Source organism: Staurois parvus, unplaced genomic scaffold, assembly GCF_062004578.1.
Source record: "Staurois parvus isolate SC_StPar_1 unplaced genomic scaffold, SC_StPar_1.0 ptg000449l, whole genome shotgun sequence".
In the NCBI taxonomy this organism is placed as follows: Eukaryota; Metazoa; Chordata; class Amphibia; order Anura; family Ranidae; genus Staurois; species Staurois parvus.
The window spans coordinates 4,513,929-4,529,951 of record NW_028318245.1 but is presented as its reverse complement, the minus strand read 5'-3'; the positions used below and the strand labels follow the sequence as shown (position 1 = coordinate 4,529,951).

The 16,023-nt window shown below is 43.6% G+C and overlaps 3 protein-coding genes across 3 annotated transcripts in view; all 3 read left to right on the top strand.

Annotated features, from left to right (window-relative positions):
* LOC149453398 (uncharacterized) overlaps positions 1–14,055 on the top strand; it is a 29,712-nt gene extending 15,657 nt beyond the window's left edge. The window contains exon 8 of the mRNA XM_089688638.1: positions 12,879–14,055. Coding sequence (XP_089544764.1) covers positions 12,879–13,236 — 358 coding nt within the window. The 3' untranslated portion in view covers positions 13,237–14,055. The remainder of the gene's footprint in view (positions 1–12,878) is intronic.
* On the top strand, positions 1,265–13,335 carry LOC149453399 (uncharacterized). The gene is made up of 11 exons (XM_089688291.1): positions 1,265–1,342; positions 3,722–3,791; positions 7,119–8,247; positions 9,662–9,781; positions 10,129–10,299; positions 10,417–10,495; positions 10,612–10,709; positions 10,821–10,962; positions 11,162–11,259; positions 11,370–11,508; positions 12,491–13,335. The coding sequence occupies exons 3-11, from the start codon at positions 7,120–7,122 to the stop codon at positions 12,847–12,849; spliced, it is 2,334 nt and encodes a 777-aa protein (XP_089544417.1). The 5' UTR covers positions 1,265–1,342; positions 3,722–3,791; position 7,119; the 3' UTR covers positions 12,850–13,335.
* Positions 13,318–16,023, top strand: part of LOC149453396 (uncharacterized) — a 70,790-nt gene continuing 68,084 nt past the window's right edge. The window contains exon 1 of the mRNA XM_089688637.1: positions 13,318–13,448. The gene's annotated coding sequence lies outside the window, so the exon portion shown is untranslated. The remainder of the gene's footprint in view (positions 13,449–16,023) is intronic.

The following is a 16,023-nucleotide window of genomic DNA, read 5'->3' as shown; positions in this document are numbered from 1 at the left end:
TTCTCTATATTTTTTTTTAACATATAAAAAAGTCATTTTAACATATATTTGTAAATGCATTCCGAAAAATGTAATTTGTATTTTTAAAGACGTACAGTATATTTGAAATGTATTTTTAAAAATATTTTTCATATATTTTGTAATAAAAATGCATTTCAACATTGTGTGTGTGTGTGTGTGTGTGTGTGTGTGTGTGTGTGTGTGTGTGTGTGTGTGTGTGTGTGTGTGTGTGTGTGTGTGTGTGTGTGTGTGTGTGTGTGTGTGTGTGTGTGTGTGTGTGTGTGTGTGTGTGTGTGTGTGTGTGTGTGTGTGTGTGTGTGTGTGTGTGTGTGTGTTTAAATATATTGAATACGTCCAAAATTGTAGCATTTCAAATATATGTCAATATATTTGGGAAGAATATTTTTTCAAATATATTTTTCTTTCATGTGGGAAGATTGACAGTTACAAGCATGACTCCCAAAGGCAGAGGCTTGGTGGGACTTGTAGTTTCACAACAGCTGGAGGGCCGCCAGTTTGACACCTTTCCTCTAGAGTAGTGGTCGGCAAGCCGTGGCTCGCGAGCCACATGCGGCTCTTTACACACTTCAATGCGGCTCTTCTGTGTGCCGGGCGCCCGCTCCCCTATATGGGGGATGAATTACTATATGGGGGATGTATTTTCAGTTTTAAAAATGTGGCTCTCAAAATAAATTTCAATTGTGGTTTTGGCGAGATTTGGCTCAGTTGAAAAAAAAGGTTGCCCAACACTGCTCTAGGGTATCACCTTTCAGAAAACAGATCGTGGTTTTTTGGGGGTTTTTTTTGCCACCTTCAGGCCTAAAATGATTTTGTGTACAAAAAAAAAAAGCAAACTTGGCTCTGGCAGTTAAAAGGGTAAATGATGTATAATCTACACCCGGGGTGTAATAAAATGTGCTACAAAACTGAAGAACGAGGCAACGGGCAGAATGTTACATATGATGTGAGCAGCGGTCTTTATATTCTTCACTAGATGGCGATCCCTCCAGATAGTAATGGTTGTGCTGTGCATACAGGAAGTGATGTCAGGTGCAGACAGGAAGTGATGTCAAGTACCAAACAGGAAGTGATGTCCAGACAGGAAAAGATGTCAAGTACAGACAGGAAGTGATGTCAGGTACTGATGGGAAGGATGTCAGGTACAGACAGGAAGAAATGTCAAGTACAGACAGGAAGTGATGTCAAGTACCAAACAGGAAGACATGTCAGGTACAGACAGGAAGAGATGTAGGGGAATAAACAGGAAGTGCTGGATGAGAAATGAGTTTTGGGGAAGTAGAGAGGAGACATTGCTGGAACTGACAGCAGAGGAGGTAATAAGGTAATAAGATCTTATTTTATATTTACTATAGAAACAAAGGTGCGGCATCATAGGCCTAGTTACATACAAATGATACAAACGCAAATCATCACGTATGATCGCCCGCTAACTCCTAATATTAAACTGGAATTTCCCTCTCTCAGTCAACACAGACTATTTCTAATCCTTCTGCTGCCAGCATTAGTAAATAAATAGGAAACTGCTGTGAAGCCGCATGCTGGCACAGCCTGGTGCCCACAGTTGAGATGCCGGCACCGGGGAGAAAAGGGACGGCACGGGTGAGCACACCGCTGGATCTTGGGATAGGTGAGTGTGTGTTTATTAAAAGTCAGCAGCTACAGTTTTTGAAAACGAACACTGCACATCACCTTGAACACACCATCCCCACTGTGAAACGTGGTGGCAGCTTCATGTGGTGGGGAGGCTTCTCTTCAGCAGGGAGAGGGAAGCTAGTCAGAGTTGATGGGAAGATAGATGGAGCCAAATCCTGAAGAAGCCACGTGACCGTGGTGTAACGCGTAGACGCATTTCCGGTTTTGAGTGGTGACGCACTTCCGGTTTCCGTACGCCATCTTGGTACACCTTATCCCCTAGTACACCCATATCACATTGGAAACTGTGCTTGTGTACTGGATAACATGTGAGTGTCCATTTCTTGGCGATTTTAAGTGTGATTAAAACGGTGTTGCACTATGGAGGTCTGTTTTTGTTTTAATATACATGCCATGTATATCTGAGTTCATATTGCGAGGAGAGTGGTCTGAGAGGAACATATAACTTCGAGGGGGACCTTAGTGGAGTCGGTGGAACCAATGGAGGCATTGAAGCCAGGTTGAAATCCTTATAAAGCTTTTTGGCCCTTATGGGTCGAATTTAGAAGGTGAGGAGGCACTTTAGCTAGTCCAGGGGAAGTCACGTCAGAGTGTCACTAGGAGCACGTTTGCAGCATGGAATGAAGTTCTGAAGCACTGTGTATTGGACGCTATATATTATTTGCACAGTTTTGACATCACGTTATTTTGGACTGTTTTGATATATATTTATTTCTTTACACCTGTCACTTTGAATACAGAGTGTTATCACTCAATTATTTTCACTTATCGGGTTAGCCACTAGGTGGAATATCAGGAGTTTGTTTTGGCACATTTATAATATTTTAGAATTTAGGTACTTTACCAGAGCACAAGTTTATTTTAAATATTGTTGATGTCACGCTATTTATTCATTATCATCTTATAGGGGATTGAGTGTTTATTATTCACATGATTCATTCACATTTGGATTTATAATTTGTTTAGGGTCATTATATTATTTATTATCGATTTATGTATTGCACATTATAAGCTGAGCGCTTAACCAAAAAAATGATGATTAATCTGAGAAGAAAACCTGTTAGAGTCTGCAAAAGACTTGAGACCGGGGCGGAGGTTCCCCTTCCAGCAGGACAACTACCCAAAACATCCAACCAGAGCTACAATGGAATGGTTCAGATCAAAGCATCTTCATGTGTTAGAATGGACCAGTCACAGTCCAGACCCAAATCCAATGGAGAATCTGTGGCCAGACCTGAAAATTGCTGTTCCCAGACGCCCTCCATCCAATCTGACAGAACTTGAGCCATTCTGCAAAGAAGAATTGGCAGAAATATCCCTCTCTAGAAGTGCAAAGAGACATCCCCAAAAAGACTTGCAGCTGGAATTGCAGCCAAAGGGGGTCCTACAAAGTATTGATTCCGGGGGCCGAATACAAATGCCGCCACACTTTTCACAGATTTATTGGTCACAAATGTTGGAAACCATTTCTCATTTTCCTTCCACTTCACAATTATGTGCCACTTTGTGTCGGTCCATCACATCCAATCCCAATAAATACATTGTAACATGACAACATGGGGGGCATTTCAGGGGGGAGGGGGAATACATTGTAACATAACAACATGGGGGACATTTTGGGGGTGGGGAGGGGAATACATTGTAACATGACAACATGGGGGACATTTCAGGGGGGGAGGGGAATACATTGTAACATGACAACATGGGGGACATTTCAGGGGGGTATACATTGTAACATGACAACATGGGGGACATTTCGGGGGGGAGGGGAATACATTGTAACATGACAACATGGGGGACATTTCAGGGGGGGATACATTGTAACATGACAACGCGGGGGACATTTCAGGGGGGGGGGAGGGGGACTTCTTCAAAGCACTGTATCCTTCCATATCGGTGAAGCAGCTATCAGTCAATGGAGCTATTTTTGTAACAACATAAAGTCATTTATAACAAAAATACACATTTTTTAGTTCAGTGTTTGATCGAATAAAACTGAAATGTGTTTGATCGATTAAATTGGTCGTTCATGTCATTGATTTTACAGCACAGTTACCGGGCGGATTACGAGGGCTAGAAAAGCTTTATTAGCCATTGCGTTCTCACATCACAGCAAGGTAAGATATCACTCAATCAATAAATCTGTTTTTAATGAATTTAAAGTATTTACATTTTTTATTAAAATATTTGATAGAAATGTGACATATCATTAGTGTTCACACGTTCTCTTCCACTAATCCAGGGGCGCTCAACCCATGGCCCACGGGCCCCTCTGATGTGGCCCTCCACTTCAAACTGAATGCAGGAGTTTCGGTGCGCTTTCAGAAAGTGCACCCCACCCACAAGATATAATAGAAGTGTAAACCACAGCGCATCCATGCGAAAGCAGCCTAATAGAGAGCTCAGGACAGTAAAGGCTTGTTTACATTTGCAGTTTTGGGGGTCGGGGGTGGGTGGTAAAACCCATAGTTGAGACGTGTTTTTACCCCCAAACCCCCTCCTCCCTTCAACCACTGGTGTAGCATCAGGGGTTGCAATGGTGACCCCATGCTCCAGGGGGCCCATGCGGCCTCCCTGTCCCTGTAGTTTGGCGCCATTCCACAGGCATAAGCAGTTTTAAAGCGTGACATGTATCTATTTACTCAGCATTATACTCTTGTATATTTTACCAATCAATTGGGTATTATATTGTGTCTTTGTGTGTTAAAATTCATTAAAGTGCATTCTTTCACTAAAATCATTTGTTGAAAAACTCCTGGCAATATATCATGTGACTAAAAAAAAATGCTATGCCCACTATTTTTTTCTCCTGCCCCCCTCCCTCCGAATACCCTTATTGCAGGCAGCTTTCTCTGGGGCTACCCAAGCAGGCTCGCTGCTGAGCCGCTGCTCTGTGTCCATTCACACACAGAGCGAGAATCACCCCTGCTCTCTGCTCATTGGCTCACTGTCTGTGATTGACTTTTCTCAGCCTGTGAGGAGGAAGAGACTCCAGATCGCCTCTGCTCAAGTGCACATCACTGGATCAAGAGGGGGCTCAGGTAAGTATTGGGGGGGCTGGGGGGGGGGGTTGCTGTACACAGAAGGTTTTTATCTTCATGCATAGAATGCATTCAAGCAAAAAAAACCTTGAGCCTTTATAACCACTTTAATCGTGAATGTTCGTGGTAGTATTATATCCAAATGTGCCGGGTACTTTTCAAAAATTTCCACTGTGTAAGTAATTCTTTGGGTACATTCATGCACCCTTTGTGCATCTCCCTTCACCAACACTCTTATGCTCTCACCTTATTAGTGGGGTCTCCTATACTATGGCTGTTAATCCTCTCTCCAGCGTCCAAATACCCTACAGTCTGCCTCCATCCTCCCCAATTCTCTGTACAGTGTTAATTTGGAACTCAAAAAGGAGAAGGATACCTAGTGCTCTCTGTATTTAATGAGGCATTCTTTAATAAAATTGCATATACTTACCTTAAAATGTGAACAACTCCTGGTGCACGGCAGTAAACAAGCATTATATATAGGAAAACCTCCAACAAAATGGCCGACTGGAAACTTCCGGCGCAGGGCGTAATATTATTGGCTGTTCCCCACACGTTGCATCATCTGATCGTGTGACCTCATCAGACCCTTATTGGGTCACATGATCGTGTGAACTCACACGGTGAGGTAACGTCGTCAGATGATGCAGCATGTTGGGAGGAGCCGGTAATGCCACGCTGTGAGCCGGAAGTGTACAGTCGCCCACTCCTCTTGGCAGATCCTCATTAAGTCATTAAGGTTTTGTGGCTGACGTTTGGCAACTCGAACTTTCAGCTCCCTCCACAGATTTTCAATTGGATTAAGGTCTGGAGACTGGCTAGGCCACTCCAGGACCTTAATGTGCTTCTTCTTGAGGCACTCCTTTGTTGCCTTGGCTGTGTGTTTTGGGTCATTGTCATGCTGGAACACCCCTCCACGACCCATTTTCAATTCCCTGGATGAGGGAAGAAGGTTCTCACCCAAGATTTGATGGTACATTGCCCCGTCCATCGTTCCTTTGGTGCGGTGCAGTTGTTGTGTCCCCTTAGCAGAAAAATACCCCCAAAGCAGAATGTTTCCACCACCATGTTTGACAGTTGGGATGGTGTTCTTGGGGTCATAGGCAGCATTCCTCCTCCTCCAAACACAGCGAGTTGAGTTGATGCCAAAGAGCTCGATTTTGGTCTCATCTGACCACAACACTTTCAACCAGTCCTCCTCTGCATCATTCAGATGTTCAGTGGCAAACTTCAGACGGGCCTGGACATGTGCTTTCTTGAGCAGAGGGACCTTGCGGGCACTGCAGGATTTCAGTCCTTGTCGGCGTAGTGTGTTACCAATTGTTTTCTTGGTGACTGTGGTCCCAGCTGCTTGGAGATCATTGACAAGATCCTCACGTGTAGTTCTGGGATGATTCCTCACTGTTCTCATGATCATTGACACTCCACGAGGTGAGATCTTGCATGGTGCACCAGACCTAGGGAGACTGACAGTTGTTTTGTGTTTCTTCCATAGGCAAATGATTGCACCAACTGTTGTCACCTTCTCACCAAGATGCTTGGTGATAGTTTGGTAGCCCAGTCCAGCCTTGTGTAGGTCTACAATCTTGTCCCTGACATCCTTGGACAGCTCTTTGGTCTTTGCCATGGTGGAGAGTTTGGAATCTGATTGTATGATTGCTCCTGTGGACAGGTATTTTTTATACAGGTAACAAAATGAGATTAGCAGCACTCCCTTTAAGAGACTGCTTCTAATCTCAGCTTGATACCTGTATGAAAGACACCTGGTAGCCAGAAATCCTGCTGAATGATAGGGGATCAAATACTTATTTCCCTCATGAACATGCAAATCAGTCATCATTTGTTAGACATGCATTTATTTTGAATTTGTTGTTGCTATTCTGTCTCTCAGTGTTACAATACACCGAACGTTCGATTTTTCGACCGATCATTTCTTTGTGAATGGGCAAACCTTCAAAATCAGCCGGGGAGCAAATACGCCTTTCCTTCACTGTATATCTTTCTTCTTTTTGAGTTCCCAATTGATACTGATCAGAGGATTGCAGAGGATAGAAGTGGATTGTGGAACAGGATGTGGATGCTGAAGAGAGGATTAATAGCTGTGGCATAGGAGACCCCACTTAAAGGGGAAAGCGCATGTTTGTTAGGTCAATAAATAAGGTGAGACCATAAGAGTGTTGGTGAAGGGATATGCACAAGTTGCGTATGAACGTGTCTGAAGGATTACTTACACAGTTGAAATTTTTGAAAAGTACCCGTCACATTTGGATATAACACCATCATGAACATTCACAATTAGGATTTTGTTTAATAAGAATATATGGACACTATGGACTGTTGGTTTTATGTTTTTTATTGATGAAAATTTTACTGAAAAATAAATACTTTTTTTTGGCTTTCCAGGATGCCAGGCTGTTTTGTTCCAGGATGTACATTTTCATGGCGAAAAACAAAATTGAGAAACATATATATTCATATTTTCCCTCGGAACGAGAAACTAATCAGGCTTTGGCTGCAGAATATGAATTTTCAAAATTATGAGATAGAGTATCTGGTGCCGCGTATAGCGAAATGCGTAAGCGGAAAATATAGAGTTTGTTCAGATCATTTCACAGCGGATGACTACGAAGCGCGAGGAACAGGAAAAGGGCGCTGCTTAAGATGCGATGCTATACCTACACTGAAGATGCCAGAGAAGCCACCAGCCTTAGAACCATCAATTGAAGAACTTGGCGACCATACTTATTACAAGCGACAGATTTTGATAAGGGAAACATCAGAAGGGGAAATAAAGAGCGAGGAGTCATCATCCTCTCCTAAATTTTCTGAATCCTCAAGTCATTTTTATGGTCCGATGTCTCCTAACTCACCAGAGGTAGTACCGTCCTCATCTTCAGAGATAATTTATGACGAGATATCACCTACCGATCTGGAATCACAACAAATGCTGGCAGAGCAAATTGAACTTTCTACTTCAAATGTTTTACTTTCTACTTCAGATGTTTTGATGGAAAGTTTAATTCCAGCAAAAAAGAAGAAAAAAATTTCTACAAAACTCACAATGTCAAGAGGTACAAACACAAATTTTCCGGGACAGAAACGTAAACTGAAACAGATTTGTAGGCCGTATGCCTCCAAAGATAAAAATGTACAAGCGTCCGTTGACAGTTCTATCGCCGTTCAGTGTGACTTGGGTGGTCTTCCTCCACTATCATTGTGGACTAAATCCACACCTTTTGAGAACGATGAGCGATTGTCCACCAATGTCCAGCCATTATTATTACAGTTTTCCTTTTGTGAAGCTGATATTCCAGGACAACCTGGTACATCTCAAGGAAAATTTTTAACTGAACAAGTTATCACTGACGAAGGAAAGACTCAAACAACAACAGTTCATTGTTCTGGAGGTTCAGTTTCGATACCGTCAAGGTCTTCTGAAGGTGAAGCCAATGGAGCTCCTGAAAATATATTTCAAGATGAACGTTACCATCCAAGTGTTAAAGAAGAGGAAGAATATTTGAAAGAGATGCAGGTAGGTTTTCTCATTGACAACAAGCAGAAGATAGGCGTGCACACTGAAGCTGCCCAATTCTAAGACTTCAAAGCAGTCTTCAGCTTTTCCTCTTCCCGGACCATGCCCCACTAACGCGTTTCACCTTCAATGTAGACTAAGCCCAGGAGTGGGTGAAATGGGTTAGAGGGCAATGGTTCAGGAAGAGGAAAAGAAGAAGCCTGTTTTAATTTTTTAGAAACAGGCAGCTTATGCGTGCATTCCTGTTTCCTGCTTGTTGTTTATCGGGTGGGATGGGCCTGAAGATCTTACAGAAAGATATTACAAGATGAAAGCTACCATCCAAGCGTTAAAAAGGAGGAAGAATATTTGAAAGAAATGCAGGTAGGTTTTCTCATTGACAAAAAGCAGAATATAGGAGCATACGCCAAAGCTGCCCGATTTCTAAGACGTCAAAACAGGCTTCAGCTTTTCCTCCTCCCACACCGTACCCAGCTAATGCATTTCACCCACTCCTGGGCTAAGTCTCTTAGGAGTAGGGTAAGGGATTAGATCGACGGGGCAGTCAAAGGAGTGGCTAAGAGGCACGGTGTCAGCAGTGCGCTTGAAGAAATGTCAGAGAAATCAGTATAGGAAACTGAAACTTTTGGAATGGTCTGAAGGTGAACTGTGGGTGCAATGGATGCTAAGGCTGCACCAACTCAGGGTAAAACCCAGGATGTGCCAACGTTGGATTGCAGGGAGTAAGTTACTGTAGCAATACATTCTTCATCTCAGTTGTGGCAGTGCGATATCCTGCCATGGTGGTGACCCAGGATTCTCAACCATACAGGTTGAGGGGCTCCAGGCAGTTCTCATAATGCAGAGGAAACTGGTTTATCAGTTTCCTCTTTGGTTTGTAAAGCCTGTTTTGGAACCTGTGGCCTGGAGATTTCTAAGAGATTTGGGAGGGATGAAATCTCCAATCCTGGGTCCAGGTTTTGAGAGCAGCCAGCTCGCTGATTGCACAGGTGTGTGCAGGCCTTTTTGTAGAGGCCAGGCCATGATTCTGGGCTCCACCCTGGCAGACAGGAGGTCTCTGCCTTGGAGTCAGTAGGGCTTCACCTAGGAGAGGTGGAAGCCAGAGTAGCTGTGTGCTAGAGGCTCGCTGTGTGCGAAAAAGCCATTTAGAAAGAGTCTGCAGGAGACGGACGTAAGCCTGAAGTGGAAGGCCAGAGGAGAATTGTGTCTACAAGCCAGGAGGCTGAATATTTGTTTGTTAGTGGATACCCCTATGTGGGAAGCTTTATGGAACTTTTTCTTTAAATAAAAGTGGGCTAAAAAGGCCTTAAAAAAAGAAAGCGAGTTGCTGTGTGCTTTAAAAAAGCTCTACCATTTGAAGAGAGTTCCCACACAGTACAGTCCTGATAATTTTCAGTTTATCCTTTCTCTACAGAAAGGAGCATCTTATAGGGATCTGATGACTACATCAATAAAGATGGACAAAGACCAAATCAATATGACTGAGAGGATATTGGACCTCACCCTAGAGATCATCTACCTGCTGACTGGAGAGGTGAGGGGGATTCTGGGAGGTCACATGACATCACTCTTATCTCTATTAATAAAACACAGACCTGGCCGGAGAGGTGAGGAGGATTCTGGGAGGTCACATGATATCACTCTTATCTCTATTAATAAAACACAGACCTGACCGGAGAGGTGATGGGGATTCTGGGAGGTTATATGACATCACTCATCTCTATTAATAAAACACAGACCTGACCGGAGAGGTGAGGGGTATTCTGGGAAGTCACATTACATCACTCTTTATCTCTATTAATAAAACACAGACCTGACCGGAGAGGTGAGGAGGATTCTGGGAAGTCTGTAGTGATAATTGTTGTTTATGTCTTTACACAGGATTGTAGAGTACCAAGGAAAATATCTGGTGAGCCTTTACTACCCAGCAGCTCTCTTCACAGGACATCACCCATCACAGTGCCTCCATCTCATTGCCCGACAAAAGAGGGAACCAGTGCCAAGAAGATTCTAGAAGTCACCAAGAAGATCATTGATCTGCTGACAGGAGAGGTGAGCGGCGCTGGGAATTCTGGGACATTCTCCAGTAACAGACAAGGGACAGTACTGTATGTTGTGGGTCAGGTTTCTATAATGAGTCAAAATGTTACTCTCTATTTCTCCATGGAGGACTGGGAGTATTTAGAAGGACACAAGGACCTCTACAAGGACGTCATGATGGACAATCAGCCGCCCCTCACATCACCGGGTAAGAGGAGACTTTATTGTAATGGAGAGAGCAGTACGGAGGGTCCACCTAGATCCCCCATCATCTGATAAACACATAGAAACAATGGATTCAGTCAGTGTGTGTGTTTCCTACAGATGGAACCAGTAATGGGAACCCAGCAGAGAGATGTCCCCGTCCTCTGTATTCCCAGGATTCCACACAGGAGGGTCGCACCATCCCTCACCATCATCAGGTAGATGGGACTCAGCATATAGATCTAAAAAATATATTTCAAGCATTGAGAAGACAGTCTTCTATTGCTTGTTTCTTTTTATAAATGTATTTTGTCATTTTTGGGATTTAGGGTGAAAAACTGAAAGACATTAAAGTTGAGGTTAAAGAGGAAGAAGAAGAGAGGTTGGTGAGTGGAGATCAGCAGTCTATGGAGGAGGGGGAGATGATTATGGAAAGTAAACCGGAGGAATCTTCTCTACATATGGACACAAGTAAGTCACAAACACTAAATGCAGGATTACAAATCTATTTTACTTCTATGAGTACAAAGTATGCATTTATGTTGTTATTTGGACTGAAAACAGACATAAATCCTCGAGTTTACCCTTCCCCCCTTAGCTGTTCAATCCAAAACCCTTAGCTGTTCAAAAGGCATAAAATGGATTCAGTCAGTGTGTGTGTTTCCTACAGATGGATCCAGTAATGGGAACCCACCAGAGAGATGTCCCCGTCCTCTATATTCCCAAGATTTCACACAGGAAGGTCACACCATCCCTCAACATCATCAGGTAGGTGGACTGAGCAACCATAACACCAAATAATATCTAAGCTGCAAGAAAACATTTTTCTCTGTAACAACTTTTTATTTATAAATGTATTTTTCATATTTGGGGTTTAGGGTGAAGAACTGAAAGACATCAAAGTTGAGCTTAAAGAAGAAAAAGAGACGTTGGTGAGTGGAGATCAGCAGTCTATGGAGGAGGGGGAGATGATTATGAAAAGTAAACGGGAGGAATCTTCTCTACATATGGACACAAGTAAGTAATAAACACGAAATGCAGCAACAATTTACATTTTCATTTCTAGATCTTTAAAGTATGTATTTAAATAATTACAGGTGGAAATAATCTATATGGTGTGGAAGGTCCATCTTCATTCTTCAATATAACGTCATTTTCCAAACAAATGAGGAGGAGATACTGGACACCATATGAAAGGTCCATCTCCATTCCTCAATATAACGTCATGTTCCCAACAAATGAGGAGGAGATACTGGACACCATATGAAAGGTCCATCTCCATTCCTCAATATACCGTCATGTTCCCAACAAATGAGGAGGAGATACTGGACACCATATGAAAGGTCCATCTCCCTTCCTCAATATAACGTCATGTTCCCAACAAATGAGGAGGAGATACTGGACACCATATGAAAGGTCCATCTCCCTTCCTCAATATAACGTCATGTTCCCAACAAATGAGGAGGAGATACTGGACACCATATGGAAGGTCCATCTCCATTCCTCAATATACCGTCATGTTCCCAACAAATGAGGAGGAGATACTGGACACCATATGGAAGGTCCATCTCCATTCCTCAATATAACATCATGTTCCCAACAAATGAGGAGGAGATACTGTACACCATATGGAAGGTCCATCTCCATCCCTCGATATAATGCCATGTTCCCAACAAATGAGGAGATACTGTACACCATCTGAAAGGTTCATCTCCATTCCTCAATATAACGTCACGTTCCCAACAAATGAGATACTGGACACCATATGGAAGGTCCATCTCCATCCCTCAATATAACGTCATGTTCCCAACAAATGAGGAGGAGATACTGGACACCATATGAAAGGTCCATCTCCATTCTCCATTATGATGTAATTTTTCCGAGAAATGTATAATTGCAACCATTTCTATGCCTGAGCTCTATGAAGTGCTAGACAGATATATATAATTAAATGGAAGACATGAAGAATACTTATTACTTTTTTTTTGCTTCCCAACAGACGGGATCTATGTCTGGAATACCACAGAAAACCATCTTATTTTATCTACAGTCTGTTATGAAGAGGACAATGCCATCACACAACATTCTCCGGGAGTAAATCCTATTACTCGAAACAATCAACACAGACCTTACCTTTCGGAGACATCAATGGATCCCTCTAATCCTGAGGGATCTCTTCATGAATCACATACTGTTACTCCAGATATCCACCCTGTGGAAAGAACAACGGATCCATCAAATTCCCAGGAATCTGTAAATAATGGAGTTAACACTTTAGAGAGTTCATTGTCAAGTTTGGTGTGTGGGAACATAGTACTGGTAGGACACGAGGAAGGTAACACAGCTATGCCTCCCTAATAATGTTTGGAGGGCAGGAAATGTTTTAGTGAGAAAGCAAGCCTTCATTCACACTGGAGACTTCACGCTGGCGAGCGTCCTTTTTCCTGTTCGGAGTGCGGGAAATGTTTCAGTGAGAAAGCAAACCTTCATTCACACTGGAGACTTCACGCTGGCGAGCGTCCTTTTTCCTGTTCGGAGTGCGGGAAATGTTTCACTGAGAAAGCAAGCCTTCATTCGCACTGGAGACTTCACACTGGCGAGCGTCCTTTTTCCTGTTCAGAGTGCGGAAAATATTTCACTCAGCAGAGCATAATTTTTAGACATCACAGGATTCACAGGGGTGAAAATGTGTTTTTATGTTCTGAGTGCGGGAAAAGTTTCTGTAGGAAGGGAAGTCTGGTTTGACATCAGAAACTTCACGCTCGGGATTACCTTTGTACAAATATGTGTGAAATATTTTGCAGAAAAAAAAAAGATGATCTAATAAAGCAATAGAACAACGGATGGAAATGCGTTTATGGAGGGGAACATTCTGGCAAAAGTGATAATTTGGATATAGATGAAGTCTGATGGGCTGAATCACTTTCTGCCTCGTGTATTCCTTGGATCCTCCAGTGGTAAGTGTGACTTCTACAAATCCTTTATCTTTTTCTCAACATTTGGGTGCCCTTATCCACTTTCACCCCCTGCCTACCCAGGCCAATTTTCATCTTTCAGCGCTGTCGCACTGTGAATGACTATTGTGCAGTCATGCAACACTGTATCCAAACTAAATTTTTATAATTTTTTTCACACAAACAGTGCTTTCTTTTGGTGGTATTTAATCACCATTGGGTTTTCTATTTTTTGCTAAATAAACTAAAAACAGACCGAACGTTTTGAAAAAATGTTTTCGTTTTTTTTTTTTTTTTCAATTTTGCAAATAAACAGTTGTTCTTCATAAATTTATTCCAAAATATATTCTGCTCCATTTCATTGGTGAAAATAACCCACATCAGTGCATATTTTTTAGTCTGTGGGAAAGTAATAGAGTCTACAAAATATGGTATATATATCTGAAAATCGATTTATCCTATTGTACTGACGGCTGATCTCATTTCTTGAAGCCCCAATACTCTCCAAAATGGCCACTTTTTGGGAAGTACACAAGGTATTTAGTAAGAGGGATGGCAAGTTTTTTGAAGCTGTAATTTTTTTTAGAAAATTAAAAAAATAAAAAACTTTTTTCATAATTTTGTTTTTTAACATACTGTTACCAGTGCAGTATAGTGTAATCATATAACTGGTGTGGTGCTGATCAGGGACACTAACTGGCATGAAAAAAATGTGTTGGAAAATGTAGTGTGGATGGTGGGAGGAGAGCTGTCGGAGAATGTAGTGTGGATGGTGGAGGAGAGCTGTCAGATAATGTAGTGTGGATGGTGGAGGAGAGCTGTCAGAGAATGTAGTGTGGATGGGGGAGGAGAGCTGTCAGAGAATGTAGTGTAGATGGTGGGAGGAGGAGAGCTGTCAGAGAATGTAGTGTGGATGGTGGGGGGAGGAGAGCTGTCAGAGAATGTAGTGTGGATGGGGGTGGGAGAGCTGTCAGAGAATATAGTGTGGATGGTGGGAGGAAAGCTGTCGGAAAATGTAGTGTGGATGGTGGAAGAGAGCGGTCGGAGAATGAAGTGTGGATGGTGGGGGGAGAGCTGTCGGAGAAGAAAGTGTGGATGGTGGGGGGAGAGCTGTCGGAGAATGTAGTGTGGATGGTGGGGGGAGGAGAGCTGTCAAAGAATGTAGTGTGGATGGTGGGGGGAGTAGAGCTGTCAAAGAATGTAGTGTGGATGGTGGGAGGAGAGCTGTCAGAGAATGTAGTGTGGATGGTGGGAGGATAGCTGACAGAGAATGTAGTGTGGATGGTGGGGGGAGAGCTGTCGGAGAATGTAGTGTGGATGGTGGAGGAGAGCCATCAGAGAATGTAGTGTGGATGGTGGGGGAAGTAGAGCTGTCAGAGAATGTAGTGTGGATGGTGGGAGGAGAGCTGTCGGAGAATGTAGTGTGGATGGTGGGAGGAGAGCTGTCGGAAAATGTAGTGTGGATGGTGGAGGAGAACGGTCGGAGAATGTAGTGTGGATGGTGGGGGGAGAGCTGTCGGAGAAGAAAGTGTGGATGGTGGGGGGAGAGCTGTCGGAGAATGTAGTGTGGATGGTGGGGGGAGGAGAGCTGTCGGAGAATGTAGTGTGGATGGTGGGGGGAGGAGAGCTGTCAAAGAATGTAGTGTGGATGGTGGAGGAGAGCTGTCAGAGAATGTAGTGTGGATGGTGGGAGGATAGCTGACAGAGAATGTAGTGTGGATGGTGGAGGAGAGCCGTCAGAGAATGTAGTGTGGATGGTGGGGGGAGTAGAGCTGTCAGAGAATGTAGTGTGGATGGTGGGAGGAGAGCTGTCGGAGAATGTAGTGTGGATGGTGGGAGGAGAGCTGTCGGAAAATGTAGTGTGGATGGTGGGGGAGGAGAGCTGTCGGAGAATGTAGTGTGTATGGTGTGGGAGGAGAGCTGTCGGAGAATGTAGTGTGGATGGTAAGAGGAGGAGAGCTGTCAGAGAATGTAGTGTGGATGGAGGGAGTAGCTGAGCTGTCAGAGAATGTAGTGTGGATGGAGGGAGTAGCTGAGCTGTCAGAGAATGTAGTGTGGATGGTGAAGGAGAGCTGTCAGAGAATGTAGTGTGGATGGTGGAGGAGAGCCGTCAGAGAATGTAGTGTGGATGGTGGGGGGAGGAGAGCTGTCAGAGAATGTAGTGTGGATGGTGGAGGAGAGCTGTCAGAAAATGTAGTGTGGATGGTGGAAGACAGCTGTAAGAGAATGTAGTGTGGATGGTGGAGGAGAGCTGTCAGAGAATGTAGTGTGGATGGAGAAGGAGAGCTGTCAGAAAATGTAGTGTGGATGGTGGGAGGAGAGCTTTCGGAGAATGTAGTGTGGATGGTGGAGGAGAGCTGTCGGAGAATGTAGTGTGGCTGGTGGGAGGAGAGCTGTCGGAGAATGTAGTGTGGATGGTGGGGGAGGAGAGCTGTCGGAGAATGTAGTGTGGATGGAGGGAGGAGAGCTGTCGGAGAATGTAGTGTGGATGGGGGGAGGAGAGCTGTCGGAGAATGTAGTGTGTATGGGGGGGGGAGAGCTGTCGGAGAATGTAGTGTGGATGGTGGGGGAGGAAAGC